The sequence below is a fragment of the Cyprinus carpio genome, chromosome B25, assembly GCF_018340385.1.
Source record: "Cyprinus carpio isolate SPL01 chromosome B25, ASM1834038v1, whole genome shotgun sequence".
NCBI classification, from domain to species: domain Eukaryota; kingdom Metazoa; phylum Chordata; class Actinopteri; order Cypriniformes; family Cyprinidae; genus Cyprinus; species Cyprinus carpio.
In genome coordinates, this window is record NC_056621.1 from 1,272,061 (window position 1) to 1,292,909 (window position 20,849).

The 20,849-nt window shown below is 36.4% G+C and overlaps 1 protein-coding gene across 1 annotated transcript in view; it reads right to left on the reverse strand.

Moving 5' to 3' along the window:
* LOC109088470 (A disintegrin and metalloproteinase with thrombospondin motifs 20-like) overlaps window positions 1-20,849 on the reverse strand; it is a 116,214-nt gene that overhangs the window by 49,184 nt on the left and 46,181 nt on the right. The window contains exons 11-15 of the mRNA XM_042752788.1: window positions 20,339-20,480; window positions 19,783-19,887; window positions 7,692-7,765; window positions 3,829-3,918; window positions 3,566-3,753 (exon numbers count right to left, since the gene is read on the reverse strand). Of these exons, the coding sequence (XP_042608722.1) occupies window positions 3,566-3,753; window positions 3,829-3,918; window positions 7,692-7,765; window positions 19,783-19,887; window positions 20,339-20,480 (599 nt within the window). The remainder of the gene's footprint in view (window positions 1-3,565; window positions 3,754-3,828; window positions 3,919-7,691; window positions 7,766-19,782; window positions 19,888-20,338; window positions 20,481-20,849) is intronic.

Sequence of the window (20,849 nt, forward strand, 5' to 3'; positions counted from 1 at the left end):
AAGTGTTTAGGAAGACTCCCATTCGAGTTGATCCCGCAATTAAGCCCCGGTACAAAGGGATTATCATAGGTGTTCACGGGCCGCACAGGGCACGGTTCCGCTACGACGACTCGACCGACGTCAGCTGAGTCGTAGGCGCCGGAGTTCCCACAAGACACGGACAGAAGCAGTGTACACGCTAGGATTCCGTGCATCTACATACTGGAGAAACAAACAATGAGAGAAGAGAGATGAGTTAGGAGGAGTTTGTGTTGGCATTGTGTACCATTATTTCTCGGCTTGATTTGCTTTGGTGACAATTCAGGGAGCTCATGTATAAGTTTTTTTTTACTACGAAAGAGAAAGGACAAGTATTGATGAGGAAGAGAGAGATTGATAATGAACCCCAACAGTGGAATCATGCATAAGATGGATGTAACCCAAACACATCACTCATTCGTAGAACATATTTGAAATAAAACAGCTGAGCTTCCAGGGTCTGTGACATTTGATAGCTTATTTTTTTCGCATTTTGATAGTTTATTTTTCAAATTGAAATGAAATAAGCAGAAATGACTGATTACTTTCATTACTTTCCCACTGCTCCACTGTCGTTTTTGTACTTTTATAGAAATAACAATATCAATGTAGTTATCTGGACAGCAGACAAGCGTCCGCTTCATAGTGAGTGAGTTTGCCTTTGTTTTATATGTTTGTTGTGTTTTCAATAAATTGATAATGAGCCACAAACCGAGCATTCTGTTTAAAACGGTGAAAAATCCAAATACATTAAAATATAACCCGAGATATTTTTGTTCATCCTTCTTATTCTTTTGTCAATAGAAAGTTTGTTTAATAAAGGCAAGTTTCATTGTCCTATTTTTTGTTGTTGTTTTTGTTGTTGTGTGTGTTTTCCTTCAATATCACAATGACCACAACTATCCATGAATGTTTAAAAAGGGAAAAATCTATTTATTTAGGTTTCCTAGAGGATCCACCCTTACTCTTTTTGTAATAACGAATATTTTTCATTTTTTTTTTAACAAAGAATTGTAGCACGATATTAAAGATCAAATTAGAGTTTATAACTAAGATATAAATAGCATGGCTAACTGGAGGGCGTATCTTATTCTGTTGAGAAACATACCACTGTTTAAGGCTTCTTAACACTTCGTTTGTTTACATTGCACTCGGTTGGCGATGTCAAGGAAGGTGTGTTTTTTGTGTCCCATGTTGGTAATGTAGATTTACAAACTGTCCAGTTGTACCAAGATATGTATCTCGCATCCAGAGCAGTTACTAATCAAAGAAAACGTCTTATGCCGTGTAGCCAAAACATTCGCATACGTCTGTTTTTTATTACTAGTTCTCTGATCAGCTAATCAATTGCCCAAGTCAGTCTGCAGTCTACTTCTGGTGTGTCAGGTGTCGATGAGCGATGTGATTCCTTGCAGCATTCAATCTGGCGAGCAACCGTACCTGGTACCGCAATTCCCTTTCATGGCTAAAAGCAATCGGCAACACAAGACAGCATGAAATTGCGGTCTGTCAGGTTAATCGGAGTGGTCCTTGCGTACTTATAGCCAGGCAGTTGGACGAGCATCAACAGATTTACTTATGAGCACCGGCCTCCCTGTGCCCATCCGTCGCTAGTAACAACCCTTACACCCATTATCGGTTTTCTTGGCAGCCCGTGCGTGCCCTAACTATTATGTTCAGAGCACGGCTGCTGCAGGACAGTCGCTGTTTTGCATGGATCACAGTTTGTCTAAATTATTTGCCGTTTCTGCTGTCATCAACAATGCAAATTGTGTTACAACCTCACTCTCAGCTCAAATAAGCATTTATACATGTTCACCTTTCGTTTTGCTTCACCGTGTTCACGTATCGCCCACGTGCCCCCCCGCAGATACCCCCACGTCTCGAGATAGCTATCCTTATCTCTACCTGCCTGGCTGAGGTCGTCCAGCGCGCCCCCCCTTCCTTGCCTCGGGCCTGCCGCGTCATTCCCGTCCCCCGCCTTATCCCATTGCGCTTTGTGGCGCCCCGAATTCCGGTTTTTTTAATCCATAGTAGGTGCAACTAGTCCAATATTCTTCGACACATTTTTTCACACAGACAATTATGCTTTGAGCAGTTGTAGTAGTAATGTTAGTACATATATGCTACTGTATTGTGTTAGTATGGCTACCTCTCAGAAGAGTCCTGTCGAAAGGTTAGGGCAATCAATTACTACGTTAGTAGCAAAATTTTGCCAAAATTAACTGTACAAATTTGCTCAACATTGTGTGCTAGGTGTTTTTGGAAGAAAAAGGTGCTAGGGGTGGTTTTTTTTTTTCTCGAACAAGTTGCTAAATTTAGCGCGGAGGCAACTTAGACAGTGGGGGCTGCAGGTGCTGGCTGTGTGTGGTCTCTAGGGGGGGGGGGGGATGGTCGAGAGGGCAAAAAGGACACTAACTACTGCCGCTGTACTGGGCCCCCAGCGTGTTTTGTTGAGTGGCGGCCCAGTTCCGTTGATAGTTGCATCGTCGGGTTTCCCCGTCGAACTGCGCGACCACTGGCTTCACGACATCTCCGCGCGGGGCACTTTTTGGCCTCCGTGTTTCCACGAGCGGAATCTTCATTCTGCGGCTATAACCAACAATTTTATCCGCGCGTGTTCCTCGGCCTGGAGACCCCAGAAAGCTCTTCTGTGTTGCTCGTCACCCAATGCAAGAGAGTTGGACTAGGTATAAGCACTTCTTTTTTTGGTTACTACCCCACTTCCCACAATTTATATTGTGCTTTTTCCTTGGGAACCTTTACTTTCGACAGGCACATGTCTAATACTTTCAACTTCTTCATTTACAACTTAAATGACCCCGAAAAAGTATATATTTCGTTTCGGGCCCTCTTAAGCTCCCTCCCACTTCACAAGAAATATCAAGACTTTTATTTTGGTACAAGCCAGAGTGATACGCTATGTTATTTTTGTCTTTATTCTTTTCAACTGACACTGAGGGGTGAAGCACTATCGTCACTCACCTGTACCCACACCCAGGACCCAAGTGTATCAAACAATGAACTATTACTCATTAGTCTTTTATGCCCAGAAGCTTAGTCAGATTCACTAAGGATTTTTGAAACAAATAGAGCTATGCTAATACTGATAATACTGTACACATACATTAGTCACAACGAAGATATACTTATACGCAGGGTATTTTAGACATCGTGTGACTTGGTCGTACGCTGTGGAGATCATTATGGCCAGCAGGCTGAGTGGTGTCAAATAAGATAAGCAAAGACCTAACAAGACAGATCATTGTGTGCAAAACGCCCACGCAGAGGGCCACATCTCCTCTCACGTTAGTACGTGTTCAACCTCCTAACATCGCCAAAGAACAACGTCATTTAGATATTGTATTAGTTTTGCGTGTTAAGACAGTCGTCATAGTGTGATTTGCTTTTATGCAAACCTTTTATCGTAGATGACTGTAGGTGTTGGGCTGATGTGCTTTATTCAATATATAGATATATTTACTGCCGAGAAATAGAAATGTGGCCTTGGATTGGTCTGTTTGTTGTTTGTGGGATGTATAGGTACCAGCAAAGAAGCTTTCTTCTACGTCTACAGGTTCAACCGACTCAGGGGCGTTGATTGGCTCACATGGTGTTTTGTTGGGTGTGTCCAGCGTTGATGGGCGCTTCACTTCAGGTGATGTTGCAGTGGTCTCTGACGACTCGCGCACACTGCTGCTCCTTTTCCCCTCCACATAGGTCCGGGAACAAACACTGTGGGGACCCAGGGATCCCCATATCACTCCATGAACTGAGAACTATCATTCCATCTGCTTGGTATTTACACACATGCGTGCTCTCTTCTCTGCAGTGCTCTGGAGAGACACCTCAAAACCATTCGTTGAATCCGGTGACATCATCAGGGTCACAGAAGGATAACTGTGACCCACAAAAATCATGGTTGTACAAACTGTTACAAAGTCAATTACCCCACAAACACACACACATCCAACACACAACACCAGCTATACTAGTAATATATATATAATTTTAAATTTGGATCTGTAATACATTTGTGGTATATTATTCATACTATATATTCATATTAATCTATGTAAGGATAGACACAATTCTATAAATGTAAAAATATTAAATATAATTTCATAGTTGTTTCTTTGTATAGCTACTTCTTTCTAAAAACTTTACCATGGGTTGTCTAAAATATACAAATCAGGCATGATTTAGTTACAAAAACAAAATTGAGTATAAAAATGCATATCCTAATATTAGTATGGACATCATTAAGATCATACTTTTACTTTATTAATTAGAACCAAAATTCTATAATATACACACACCCACACCCACACACACAACACCACCACACACCACACACACACACAACATATAGGATCTTTAGTCTTTCTCTCTACTTTTAGTCTATTGATATAATATTAATATCTAAAAACATGGGGGGGGGGGAAAACCATAATAGCTAACAGAAAGAACATTATTCAGAAAGTAAACATAATATAAAAGACACTTTTCATAAACCAAAATTCGAAAAAACACATTAAAATAAATATAAATATCCTAACATATATTTTTGAGAAATATATAGCTAGTATTCTTGTTTTTTTTTTGCCACTCCTCTTGTACTACAATTGAATATATGTCAGCATGTTGTGGGTAGAGTCCGCATACAAATACGGCCATAATTATAATCATATATATAGTCGATATGTGTACCAGTTTTTTTTTTCTTTACAGGTTTTTTTGGCGGTAATATAGTACTATTATTTTCATCTAAAAAAGAAATGTTTGGTTGGTTTTTGCTGTTGTTGTCTTGGGAGTGAGTAATTTAAAGAAGACGTAGCGCCCAACCTTCCTGCTCATGCGTGTTATTGACGCACACCCTTGTCCACTGTGATTGAACGGCACAGGCGAAAGACTGACTCAGGCTGGTTTATTCGCAGTACCTCATGCTGTGCTCAGTGTTCCTCCTCCACAGAGTTCCCTACGCTACAACACTGTAGGGGCCATCGGCACCCTGCCACCATGCTCGCCTCTGTCATGTATCATCTCTTTATGAACACTACATGCCGTGCTGCCGTTATGAAACACACAACATTATATCAGAATGACATATATGTGTCCAGAAATTAACTTGACAGCACTCAAATCATATGGATTGCTACTCTAAAAACGGTAGTCGGCACTTTTCCACCAGCATAAATAACAAACACCACATTTACACAAACATCCACATCCAACACTATATACAAAGACTCGTATCATACATTTCTAAATTTCTCTATTGTCATACATTTTTGTTATAGATATATAATATATATATACTATATACGCTTACGCTATATCATTCGATGTAGGATAATAACAGTTTACAATTTGTCCTAATCTGCTTCCCAAATTCCATCTCATACAAAACTCTTTATTTTCTCTCTTTCTCTGAATTGTGCATATTTCTAAAAAGCGCAAATAGGCATATGCAGTTAGCAAATCTCTCTCCACCCCCCCACCAATATCCCAAAACACACTCATTTTTTACTTTTATTTAAAATATCCCCAACACCAAACAAAATATCCAACACCAACCCTACCCCCACAACAACACTAAAACACAAACACTAACACACACAGACAACACACCATACACACACTCCAACCACATTATCTTAGTCATTCTCTCTCTTTTCTATATATATATATATATATATAATTACAATGGGACAAACCAAAATTATTCATTGTTCAATTATTATTATTATTATTAAATATTAACACAAATAAAAGACATTTGTATAAACCTAATAAAGAAACAAACACTGTATAAATATATAAATATAAATAATATATTATATATATAATTCTATATATAGTATATTTTTTGATTTCATTTTTTTTGTGGCACAGACACATGGATTACTATCATAAATTGTGGTGTAATTGACCGCCTCTAATCACCACTATCGACGCTCAAAAATACTCCAGTACCCAACACACTGAGAGACCAGATGAACAAAGCAAGAAGGATAGAACGAGAAGGAACTCGCCCAAAAGATCCACATGGATTCTTAAAGGGTGACAGTACGGCACGATCTTGGGAAATTCTAATCTAGCCGAATAGCCTATCGACAACGCAAAACTGTCCCACCTTCCCTGCAAATCGCCGTCCGAAGCCACCCCTCCTGAACACTGAACGCCCACAGCCAGACGACCAAGACCAACATTACTACACTACATCATGTGCATTCACCGGTGAGAACACTTTATAGCGCAGTTAGTAAATACTACAGGTAACCTGCCATTCTCGCTCTGACTGGTCCTGTACCAGAATATATAAAATCATTATTATCTGTATTTATATTTAACATACTAAATTCATTAGATATTCATTAAGTTAAGACCACTTAACTTAAATGAGTGCTATCTGGATGTGAAGAGACTATTCCACCAGCATAACACAAAGGTTTCTGAAGACAATCAGCTATTGCCCCTTTAATACTCGCTCCCTACATACTAATCTGACAGTGCACATGCTTCTGTGTTGGCGTCATGCAGACAGACATAGACCCCCTGGACAGTACCGAACCCTCGCTGTGTAGCGCTGGCTGTGAATTCAGGACGTCTGGGCGTCGGTCTCGCACCACACGCAACCAGCGCGATAACTAAACCTTAGCGCACAGAATAAGAGCGACAGAAGCTCATTACAAGTTCCCTCGCAGCGCTGCTTCCTCTCTTCCCGCCCAGTCACATCTCTAACTGCCAAAGCCCTTCCTGCTTTCCTCCATCACATCATTCACCACTGTACCTCCTGATACACCCACACTACTCACATTCATTTGGTGATCTGAGCACAAAAGCAGTCATCAGTAAGCACAGGGATATTTGTAAGCAATAGACAACAATCCATTGTATGTGTCACAATTATACATTTTTTTCTTTTATGCCAAAAAATCATTAGGAGATTAGTGACACGTATCCATGTTCCATGCAGATATTTTGTACATTTTCCTACTGTAATATATCAAAACTTAATTTTGATTAGTAAGATATGCATTGCTAAGAACTTCATTTGAACAACTTTAAGATGATTTTTCTCAATATTTAGATTTTTTTGCTCCCTCAGATTCCAGATTTTCAAATAGTTGTATCTCAGACAGACAAATATTGTCCGCTACTAACCATACATCAATGGAGAGATTATTTATTCATCTATCAATATGTAAATCTCAATTTTCATATTTACCGCCTAATGAACTGGTTTTATGCTCCAGGGTTCAAATAGGTCCATGGTAATGTCACTAAAAGGTACTTCAAAACTACAATGACACCGTAGTGCAAAAAACATGGTAGCATCACGTCACTTTTTGTAAGCGAAAAAACTACAAAACATTAAAAAACCCCTTGGGGGACCTAAAAGATCAGTTGAATCATATATAATGTGGAAAAATTGCTCAACAACATATGTTGATGAAGTTAAGCGTAAAAACCTCAAGTTTCCATGATTTAAAATAACATAAAATATAATGAAAATATGAAAAACATATTTGAAATACTTTCTACTTGAACTAGTACCATGGTAGCATCATGGTATTCTTTGAAGTATCTACAAGGAAAAAGTCAAATGCTGCAGTACATGAATATGGCAATCAATCAGAATATAAATATAGTGATCATCACAGTATTACCATGGGATACTGTACATCCCTGTACCGCGGTAGACAGTATCTGTGTCTCCTCTCAGTAACACAGTAATCTGGCTCTAAACAGGAAGCATAATTAGAGGAGAATAACAGAGATCCGATGACTGTTGCATTCATTCATATAACTCTGTGTGTGTGATATTCATCTCTGAGTGCGGGCTTCCTCTTTCCCTCTGATAAAAGCTTCATCAGCCACACAAGAGCCCTGCAGGAATCCAATAACAGAGCCGCACACCAGCCTGACTTGAAGCAGTCCACCTGCGTCCCACCAGAAACCAGACTCACATGCTGCTGATGAGGACAAACACTCTACACTTCGCTCCAGCGCCATAGCACCTCACAGTAAAAGCTGCTGCTACAGAATGCAGTTAACTACGCAATAAAAAAAATAGACACCAAAACCGATAGATAAACATATAAATATAGCGGGCCAATAAAAAAAAATAAAATAAGAAAATTAAAAAATAAAGATAAAAAAAAAAAAAAAAATAATATATATAACAAAATATAAATGTTAAAGAAAAAACAAATCCATAAAATGTTAAATTACTAAACAATAAATATAAAGATAAAAAAACACTAAAATTTTGTAAAAATGGTTCTTTTCAATATATAAAAAATAAAAAAAAAGGAAATTAGCAATTTAAAAGACATTTAAAATTGACACATATACAAAAAACAAAAAAAAAACATAAAAAAAGAAAATCAAGATAAAAAAAAAAAAAAAAAAAAAACACAGATTAAAATATTTCTTAATAGAAATAATCACGTCTCGCGAAGATATAAAATTCAAAAAAAAAAATATGATAAAAAAAAATAATAAGCAAAAAACTATACAAATAATAAAAAAAAGAAAAAAAAAGAAAAAAAATAAATCAAAAACATAGAATAAATCAAATAAAATTACAGATCACGCTAGTAGATATAAAGAAATATATAACTTAACAAGAAAGCCCAAATAAGTAACAAATATACAAGTAAATAAAGACAAGTATAAATAAAAAAGAAAAAAACTTAAAAATAAATATAAATAAAGAGTAATATCCTTGAAAAACAAGAAATATAAATATACTATACGATATATGATACAATTAATAAATGATAAATTAAAAAAAACAAAGAATATAAAGACCCACATTAACCGCCGCAATCACAAAATATAAAAAAAATAAAATAAAAATAATAAAAATAATATAAACAGATAAACTAAAAAAATAATGCTCCCTAATTAAAAAAAACTAAAAAAATATAAAAAAAATGATAGAAAATAAAAACAGTGTTACTGTTTCTGAATTGATGCCAAAGTTACTATAATAAACAAAAAACTAAACCAAAAAAAACGATGGCACAATAATAAAAAAAAATTAATAATAAGTCTGGTGGCTATTATTAAAGCAAAAACAAAAAATAAAAGAAACGGCTTTCAAAATAAAAAAACACAAAATATTAAACCTCCACCAAAAAATAAATCTTAAATAACAAAACTAAATAAAAATAAACAAATACTATAAATAAAAACAAAAATAATAGAGCTATAAGAAAAAAAAATATAATATAAAATAATAAATAATATAAACAATCTATAAAAATACAAATAAAATTATAAAAATAAAAATACACACACAACAACCACAACACCGCTCACACGGCGTAAACTACAAAAAACCCGCCTGCACAAAAAAATGACATAAAAAAATGTGTGAATAAGACATAACAAAAAAAAAATCCCAAAAATAGTGAATAATCATTGTAACAGTAAATAATAAAAAATAAGATAAAAAATAAAATTAATAATAAAAAAAAATATAAAAATAAGAACAAAATAAACAATAATAAAATAAACTACAAGCAATATTTTTTTTTTTTGTAAGTGTTTTATTGTGTTAATTATGATAATTAATGATGCATGTTTTTTGTGTGTAAGCCTATTATTGTGTTCCTCCTGCTCCTAAAAAAAAAAAAAAACAAATGATAACAATGATAAAAAAAAAAACACAAAATCAAATCAAAATTATAAAAACAAACAAAAACAAACAAAAAATAAAAAAAATAAAAATGAGATAATAGCAGGAATATAGTAAGCAAAACATAACAAAATAAATCGCATCAAAAATGAAATATTAACCAATACATATAAAATGAAATCAAAAATATAAAAATAATAATAAAAATAATGAATATTATAAATAATACATAATAAAACATATAAATAAATAATATATTATAAAAATAAAAATATAAAAAATTGTCAATAATATTAAAATATAAAAATACAATTAAAATAAAAAAAAAATAAATAAATAATAAAAAATAAATAAAAATAAAATAAAAAAAACAAAAATAAAAAACAAATATAAAAAAAAAAAAAATAAATAATGTAGTTAACAATAAACAATAATTAAAAAAAAAATAATAGGGTATTATAGAAAAGTGGAATTACACAGTTGAGGTCAGAGATAAGATAAAAAAATACATATTAAAAATAATACATAAAGTAAAATATAAAAACACCAAAAATACTATATATAAAATGCAAAATTAAATAAACTATAAAGAATAAAACTAAAAATAAATTCGACTAATATATATAAGTAAGATTATATAAAAAAATAAAAAAATTAATATCAAATAATAATAATAAAAAAAAACAATAAAAATTAATTGAATCTAATAATCAAAATATATAACAAAAAAACTCAAAAATCAAAAAAAAAAAAAAAAACATAATATATATTCAACAATCAAAATAAAAAAAAAACAAATAAAAAAAAATTAATAAACAAAAAAAATAATAAAAAAAAAAGAACCAACCATTAATCTAAACAAAAAAAACAAAAACAAGAAAAACAAAAACAATCCAAGAAAAACTAACTAAAAAAAAAAATAAATATATAACAATAAACTAAATAAATAAAAAACACTACAAGCAAATAAATAACAAAAAAAAAAAAATAAATAAAATAAAAAATATATGAATAATGAAAAAAAAAATCAAATTAAATAAAAAATAAAAAAGAACAAATTTAATAAACAAACTTATATAAAAAAAAAATATCGAAAAATAAAAATAAACTAAGAAAAAAATTACTAATAAAATTAATACAAAAATATATATATAGAAAAAAAAAAAATAAAAGATAAACAATAGTACTAAAAAAAAATAAACCGCCAAAAAATTCAAATTACAAAAAATTATAAAAATACCCTAAAATTATTAAAAAAAAAAATTAAATCACAAGACTAAATAGTAAAAAAAAATAATAAAATATAATAACATAAACTCAAAAATAAACTATACCAATAAAATCAATAACAATAAATAAAATAAATAAAAAAAAAATAAAATAAAATACATAAAATAATAAATAAAATAAAATAAAATACAATAAATGATTTTTCAGACTCTAGAACTCACTCTTCCCACTGGTCGATCTTTTGCACATAACTCGCAATTTTTTATTTTTTTGCTACAACATTGGATACTAAAATGCAGTCATAGTTTCATAGTTAATGGTAACCAAAGTATTCAACCTTTCTTTTTCCGTGTGTGTTTGTCTGGTTGAGAGAGAGAGACAAGAGAGAGAGAGAGATATTGTGTGTGTAATGTGTGTGGTTGTGTTTTGGATGGTTGTAAATGGCAGTGTTGTGCTGGCGGTACAGAATAGGACCCGGACCACCGGCGAGACCCGAGTGCTGTCAGAGTCTGAGTCTGAAGCCTTAAAAGGCATTCCACTCCCCGCTGGCCATCTTCAAGGTTTACAGCGCCTTTGTTTAGCTTGAAAAGGTGCGGTGGGAGAGAGCCGCGGCTTGAAAGAAGCTTCAGAGGAGAGAAAGAACGAGTGAAGGAGTGGGTAAAACTCAGTGCGCACACGACACACTTGCCATATGTATGGGCTGTTGTGTTCTGCCACTAGAAGCCATCTGGGGCCATCGTGCCCTTCAATTAGACTCATGGAGGTGTGGAGTGAAACGGCCTGCAGCTGAGAGCGAGAGACACACACAGATAGAGAGATAGAGAGAGACGGGCTGAGGTGACTCGTGAGCTTGTCAAGGCTTTGCTCTTAACTGATAAATTGCATTCAGAATATTTGAACCGGTCTCGAGTGAGAAAAACCAGCCCAGCTGCTGCCAACACGTGGTTTTAGATTGTTGACTTTCACACAACACACAATCTGTACCCATACACCATCATCTAGTCACACTCATCATTAGTAAAAGCCCAACAAATCCACTGGGAATCTACATTCTAGGACCAAACTCTCACACACTTTAAATAAAACGCATTTATGGAAATATATGAAATTATAACACCTGTCAAAAGCCAGCAGAAACCATGCCATCTTCTGTGTGAAAGTACTGTTATGATTAAAATAACATAGAAATAATTTATGCCTCAACTGTGGATACAGTGATAAATAAAATATAATAAGTATTACAAACTACACATGTTTTTTTTTTAAATGAATGAAATGAATGAATGAGAGCGGCAAAAAAATAAAACTATAAAATAAAAACCTGCAGGCTCATCTTCCAAAAATATAAACTACATATAATAATAGGCAACAACTGTGGCGTTATTTATATAATAAATACTAAAAAACAATGAAAAATAAATAAATACATAAATAAATAAATGAACAATACAAAGCAGCAAAAACATTGATTTATTTGTTTGTGTTAGGGTGCTATATGGTAATATTTTAAAAATTTTATTTTAAGCTGTAAAAACTAAACTAAACTAAACTACACTACACTTTTGGGCCATAAATAAATAAATAAAGTAAATAAATAATACAACAAAACATTCATGAAACTGACCAGATGCAGCAGAAAGGCTGGATCTATCTTATATTACTTATATAAATCAGTAAACTGTGGGCCATAAAATAAATAAGTCAAATAATTAAATATGGAAACTGTCCAGAAGTAGCAGAAGTGCTAGTCTGATCTGCTCTGTAAAGTGTGCTGCTGAAAAATAATAATACTATAATACTACGTATCATAATATATAATAATGGCCACAACTTTAATAATGTACAACAATAAATACAAAAATCTAATGTAAATTATACAAAAAGGCAACATAAAATTGTCAGAGGCCAGTCCATCTCGCTGTGTGAAAGGTGCTGCATGGTGCTCTGTATTTGTGTGAACCGCCTGTGGTTAACACACATCCATCAGCGCAAGGAATGACGGGGGAGAAAAACCACCTCGCGTTCACAACCTCTCCTCATTTTGACAAGCTCGTTCAACAAAACACAATCACCCTACAGGCGAGCGAGAACTTCTCACAAGCTCCTGGGTCAAAGGGTCACGGCACTCACACAACGGGTTCAGTTTAGCACACATGCATATGATTTACAATCAGCATGACATCAAAACTGGCTGTATTTACTCTCAAAATCTGTTCAATCGGTTAAGCTACGTTTGCTTTATAAAAACTTATATTCAAACTAACGCAACGGTTGGTTCATACTTTGGCACATACTATCACAGTAGCCCACTTGTTATAATCCAATCAAAGCTTGATTGAAGAAAAAAAAACGTCCAGTCCCTACGTACTTTCCCACCAACTAATTCCCCTGCCACTCATAAATGGAAATGGGAAATATAATATTAACAATAATAATTATACAATAATATACACAACATGCGCGTACATGAGTACAAACACTCAGGTCACTGCTTCATCCAATATATCAGAAGTCATTAAATAACAAATCACATTCTCATTGTCGCCACATGGGGCGCTGTAGCATCATTAGTCTTTTCTATGGGTCTGTTGTTTTCGTCTGGTAGTTTTCGGTCCTAAGGTTACTATCTTAAGGCGTCATAACACAGGTAATTGATTCATTGAGCATCATATGTACGGCAGTTTTAAAACCTGGACTGTTTTAGAAGAAGCTCGTCTGACATTAGAAGTACAATCAGGTAAGTCCAAAAATAGATCTATATGAACAAAAACAACACACTCGGTGTGTGACACATGACATGTAAAAGCGTGACATGTGAAATGAACAGCTGATCTGCTGAAGTAAATCCCCGTCAGATCTTTAATGACAGACCTCATCGTCTACAACAAACCCACAGAACAGGAGGTGCACTTGTAGCACGGCCCTCCTTAGCGATCGGGAAAAACACCACACTTTTATCCTCAAAACACAGAGAGCACACATGTCCCACCACAAACAACATGTTCAGGTCATTATGGCATCTTCAAAAGGTTTCCATTGTGAGAATCCTTCAAAATATGACAACAACAACAACCTACCTCTTCATGGTTTTATTTGGAATAAGCTCTTTCAAGCGTGTAACTTTCTCAGTGTTTCACGTACAACACTAACCCTGTTTTTAATCGCTTGCCTTGTTTAATAAAAATGGACTCCTTAAATAAATAAATTAAAGGAGCCATTGGATTCCTATATGAAACAAAATTTAGAAGCCAAAGTATTTTTTTCTATGTGCCACAGATAAAATGGTGTTTTTGTTTGTTTGTTTTTTTAACACTTTAACATTTCAGTCATAACTGTATTGGTGTATTGTGTCTCCCCTCCTTTTATAGCCATCAGCATTTTAAGGATGACTTAAAATAGGAAACTAAACACAGTAACAAAAGAATTTGTTTTATTACACACGAATCTGTGCCAACAAATCATCACTTGGCAATGAGTGTCGTTTGGGCCTCCTCCTCAATGCATCCTATAAATGTTGTCACTTATGTCTGCGCACATCCCGTCCTGGTTTTAATTATGGAGTAACATGGAAAGGTGTTAAATTTCAATCCTCTTTAGCTCCTTGGCTTTGTATTTCTTATGTATAGCCTAATATTCCACTTGGCAAATGAATATTTTTTGGTCGCAAAAATTCAACCCGGTTGTATTCGCAGATCTGAAAGCCCTGATAAAGGTGTGAAATGAACTACGGCGAGTCATTCTTCACAACATGATGAAATGCAACCTTTACTTTGATTGTACTTGGCAATCACAGCAACAACTCATTAGTGAAAATCAGATCCGGGCCGCCGTGTTACAAAGTACTAGACGTTCTCGCTGGAAACACATGCAGAGTAGCAGGAGAAGTGGACAAGCGATCCACACGGAGAAACGACAGAGCTGCCCGGAACAGCAGCCAAGCCGGAGAGCCGCGGCCAAACAAATTGCTCCACACGTTTACAAGGCGTCAGTTCTTTTTCCTCTAACTGCCTGAGACGAGGACAGGTTGAAGGTTCTGCTGAGCCGAAGCCGGGTTAGGGCACACCAATAGTGTTCTATTGTACCTCCAGCCATACAAGCCTTATTGGAAGAGGAACCGAATACAAGCACAATTATTGAACTTGACTTTGATTTAACAAGCATCTTTATTGGGATGCTACCATTCTGTCCCAAATAGCACGACTCTATTAACCAGCTAAGTTCATGTTTTAATGCATAGGTCCGCCACTCCATACTATGTCCCCTGCTGAAAAGAACAGTTTGGTCATCGGTTATGATTACTAGAAATTAACAAAACCAGTTTTGACCAGGCAATTTAGGCAACTTAAGAAGTCTGACTGGGATGCCAGGATCTAAGACAAATTCTCAGGTGAGATGAGACAGGTTTGAAGGTTCTGGTGAGCTGAAGCAGTTTACATACACAATAATGTCTTTGCCACCTGCTAGAGCATAAAACCTTATTGGAAGCAGGAGGAAAACCAAATAACAAGCACAATGAATGATTGACTTCATTTAAAAATCATATTTATGTAAGATGCTGAGGATAACCATACTGTCAATATACAATTGACTCTATTAAATGGATTAAGTACCACTTCCAGAATTAAAACCTGCTAATTTACTTCACCCCAAATGTCATCCAAGATGTTCATGTCTTTGTTTCTTTCAGCATCAAAAGAAATTAAGGTTTTTTGGAGGAAAACACTGCAGGATTTTTTGCTCCATATCGTTGGACTTTCAATCGGGGAATCAACGGGTTGAAGGTCCCCCCCCCCCCAGGGAAATGCGGTTTCAGTGCAGCTTTAAAGGGCTCTACATGATCCCAACCAAAGAATAAGGATCTTATCTAGCGAAACAACTGGTCATTTTCTAAAAACAATAAAAATTTATATACTTTTTAACCACAAATGCTCATCTTGCACTAGCTCTGCATCCACGACTTCGCGCATTGGATGTTGGAAATGTCACGTGTGGTTAATTCTTCGTCTGTGTTCTCCAGTTCAAAAAGTTGAGGGTCGGGTGACAAAACTCCACTCATTTCTGCCTCCCATTTCAAAATCGACCTTGAAGTATGTGTGCTCCTCCAATTTCAAAATCGACTGAAATTGTTGTTTTACATTTTCTGACTTTCTTTGCACGTTTTGTTAGTTTGCTTAGTGGGTACTGGTTCGGTATTTGTACATTACGTAATTTACTTTTGAACTTTATTGCGTGATTGCGTAATGCATGAGGTCAGTCTAGTGCAAGATGAGCATATATATATATATATATATATTATATATATATAGATACTCATAGATAGATTAGACAATACAGCTGGTAACAACCTGAGAAAGCCCGTACTGCCGCCGCGCCGTACCGCCGCCGCCAGGGCCCGCCGCCGTTAACTGCAAGTCAGTCGTGTGTTAAATTCATTCGCTAAACTACCGCCAGGGGTGGTCGCAAAGGGACGGAATTGCAGTGACTTTGGTTTTCAAAAAACACAGTGGACCAACACCAGCAGATGACATTGCACCTCAAATCATCACAAACTGTGGAAACTTAACACTGGACTTCAAGCAACTTGGGCTATGAGCTTCGCCACCCTTCCTCCAGACTCTAGGTCCTTGGTTTCCAATTGAAATACAAAACTTGCTCTCATCTGAAAAGAGGACTTTGGACCACTGGGCAACAGTCCAGTTCTTCTTCTCTTTAGCCCAGGTAAGACGCCTCAGGAGTGTCTTAACAAGAGGAATACGACAACTGTAGCCAAATTCCTTGACACGTCTGTGTGTGGTGGCTCTTGATGCCTTGAGCCCAGCCTCAGTCCATTTCTTGTGAAGTTCACTCAAATTCTTGAATCGATTTTGCTTGACAACCCTCATAAGGCTGTGGTTCTCTCAGTTGGTTGTGCATCTTTTTCTTCCACACTTTTTCCTTCCACTCAACTTTCTGTTAACATGCTTGGATACAGCACTCTGTGAACAGCCAGCTTCTTTGGCAATGAATGTTTGTGTCTTACCCTCCTTGTGAAGGCTGTCAATGATTGTCTTCTGGACAACTGTCAGATCAGCAGTCTTCCCCGTGATTGTGTAGCCTAGTGAACCAAACTGAGACCATTTTGAAGACTCAGGAAACCTTTGCAGGTGTTTTTTAGTTGATTAGCTGATTGGAATGTCACCATATTGCAATTTGTTGAGATAGTGATTTGGTGGGTTTTTGTTAAATGTGAGCCAAAATAATCACAATTAAAAGAACCAAAGACTTAAACTACTTTAGTTTGTGTGCACTGAATTTATTTAATACACAAGTTTCACAATTTGAGTTGAATCACTGAAATAAATGAAGTTTTCCACGACATTCTAATTTATTGAGATGCACCTGTATGATTCACTATGATTTATGACTTCACATACAAGCATCTTTATTGGCACATAACCAATCTGTCCTAATAAATGGACTACATTAACCACTGAGTTAGGAGGGAGGGAGGAGGGAGGTGTTGGTATGTATAAATGGCAAGTGATGGGATGCTCTCGTTAGTGCAGGGCTCACTGAGCCAGATGACAGACAGGCCGCTGGGGTCATGTGACAACATTACTCACTCCAGTGCCCTGCAAGACAGAAGAGGGAATCGAGGACAGAGAGAGGCCAAGGGAACGAGGGGGAAACCACAAAGAATCAAAGCAATTACAGTCAGATCCTAATGTTGCTCTTCTGCATCTCCACTAGAGCTCATGTCTTTGATGATTACCAGCATTATTTACATAGTGGTCCATTTACAAGCTTAAATGGGATCAAACGAGCCAACGTTTGGAGATAAATGAGAGAGAAGAGAGACAGAGAAAGACATTTTGAACAAGCCTTCGTGAGGACCTTCCCACATTAAAGAGCTCGAGACAGGCAGGTGAGCCGAGACTGAGAGCTGCATTTCTTTCAACTTCTGCCACTTCAAACGGCCCCATGAGGAGGTGACACCAGGCACTCAGCACCACAAACAAAGGTACAGGGGCCACGAGGGGTAGAAGCCCAAGAAAAAAGACCCTTTGTGTCCCTGTTTTTGTAAAGAGTCACGCAGTAACTATTTCACTCAGCATGATACATAACAGAGCTTCTAAACTAACGGGTCACGATCCAGTTTAGTTCTGAATTAACCAGGTATACAATATAAGAGTTTGAACAGCAAAATAAAAACATGAAAATTTAGAAACATCTCTCATGTATTCTGTTGAAAAGCCATGCAAGTATTTTGACTCAAATTCATCTGTCACTTGGTAGAAGCCGGTCAAATTACACAGGGGCCAGCATGCACTTGTTGACTTTGAATAAAACTAAAATAATAGAAAATACGACCCAGATAACATTTAATATGATTTCAAACAAATATAAACATGGTTTGTTCCAATTAGAATGTGTTTTCATGAGATGAAATATTGGCAGCTGATAGTATGAAACAAGCAGAACTCAAGGCATAAATACATCAATATTTCATAAAATACTCTTTATAAAATGATTTATATATATATATTATATGTTGATTCACCATCTAATGTCAAATCTAGTTTCTGAAGCCAAACCAGTTGAGAAACTTAATATAATTCCTCCCCAAATAATATTTTCACATAAATCAATTTATGTTCTTGATGTAGAGATGTTTAGTTGAATTAACACTGCTTTAATAAACTGGAGCCTGGAGGAATAATGCTAGAGTATTAATAGATGTGAAGCGCTAGTCAAAACGTGAGGTCTGGTTCACTAATGTGTAATGAAGCTTAACACTGACATGAACTCTTTCATGCCCTTGTGGCTTTAATCAGAGGATGTGAGAACAACCAACAAAAGCTGCTCGCTCTCCTTCCTCCGCAGGGCTTCACATACGGCACGGCAGTCCCACAGTTAATGAGAATGAGAAGGGTTTCTGCTTTCCCAGCCACTAGCCTGATTGCGGTTGTTTTGGTTGGATTAAGATACTGCCCACCTCTGTTAACATTTGATTCCCTCAGAAAGCCTTGTTCTAGAAGTTTCCCTGTACTTAAAGGGTTAAAATGAGGGAGAAACGGACCCCCTCCTTCTGTAGCATCTTTTATGTTGGTCTAAACCCAACACTCTTTAAAACTCCCTGACCAGTGACCCACTCACCCGCATCGTAAAGAGGTTTGGGGGTCACGGGTTCACAACAAGGTGATCCGCGGGTGGCATTCGGTTTCAAAGGCTTGATACTTCACCTCGGATCTCAGCTCTCAAAGATCGAGCAGCAGCGAACTAAATGCGGCTAATTAGCATAGCAATCGAGAAGTGAAGGAAAACAAGGGAAAGGCATCGCAACACTTATGGTGTGTGCACATCAAATGCAAAATTAATTATTAGCATGAGTAGATTACATACAAAGTCAATGCAAAGACGCGAACAGATGTGAATTCGCACAGAGCGGTGTGAATGACGCAAATTGGGCAACTCCTATGCGAATAAGTTGAAAAATGTGAATGCAAGCAGAAAATCTGCATGGCGTGTTGTCACGCTAGCCAATCAGCGAAGAGCTTATTGACATGTCCAGTTTGACACATGTTTTAATTTGTGCATGAAAAATATTCAGCGAGTAACGTGATGCAAATATTCACTTCACTTTTGGTATTAACACACCATTACACTATTACACACACTATCTTGGGATTTCACGGAGGGTTTTCTTTTACAGTCATGTGGGATTAAATGAATACCCCCAAATGAACCTGATTCCGTGTTTAGGCAGCTAATGTCACGGACAAGAAGGAAACCAGCTACGCAAGCTCACATTACCATCCTCATCAGCTTTGACATTTCAGTTTAACGCACGACTGACCGCCAGACAAAAACACAGGCATGAAAGCGTAGGGAAAGTGTCTTACCATGCCATAGCCACATTCAGTCCCATCAGCGTGCGGCATGTGCTGTGTATGACATCCTTTATGGTCGCCCTTCGCACTGGTGCACCAGAGACGCTTGCACTGTTTCTGCAATCGACGAAAGTCATTTCAGTCAAAACTGGGGAAATAATGACTTGAACATTGGTTAATTTAACCCTACCCCTTACTCGAGAGTTTACTTGATACGGGTACAAATTAAAATACAGTTAATGGGATAGTTCACCCAAAAATGAAAATCAACCCATGATTTACTCACCCTCAAGCCAGGTGTACATGACCTTCTTCTTTCAGACTAATACAATTATATACAGTTATATTAAAAAATGTCCAGGATCTTCCAAGCTTTATAATGGCAGTGGATGGGGGGAGGGGGGTGCCCGTTTTTAACAAAAGTTGGTATGATTCTTTAGGGCCTTCATAAAATGTCTGCAATGTACTTTGTCTGCAAGGTGCACTCGTTTCTCATGCGAAACTTCAAAATGCATATTAAAACGGAAACATAGCTAATGCTTTGTGGAAGTAGATTTAGATGTCGTACCATAAACGGACACACTTGGGAGCCGGGGCCGAACATGAGTTCACACTGCCGGTTGGCATTGTAGAGTTGACCTGGAAGCTGGCTGGGAAGGTTATACATCCTCACCAAAGGCTCGTCCAGGAGACATTCACCATAACCAGTGCTAAAAAGAAAAGAAAAAACAGACAGATATCAGCACATTCATCGAGGAGATCTCTAGCGATAACTTCAGGTGGGTTTCTTCATCCTCAGAAACCTGGAGGAAGTACTATTGTAAAGCATTTAGTGTTTTATGCATCAACTCCCAATGGATAATTATGAATGCAGTCTTTCTGATTTCACCTGGCGTCTGAAGGTCAAGTGTAAGATGGAGGCAGCGGTGGGTGGTCTGCTTTGTTACCTGCGAGTAACTGATTGAATGGACCTCAGCCAACACAAAGGCCGCATTTCACGCAAGAAAAGACGGTGCTCTTTAACAATGCTGGGTCTCTAAGAATCAACCCAATGGTGCCAAAACCAACGTTTCAGCAAT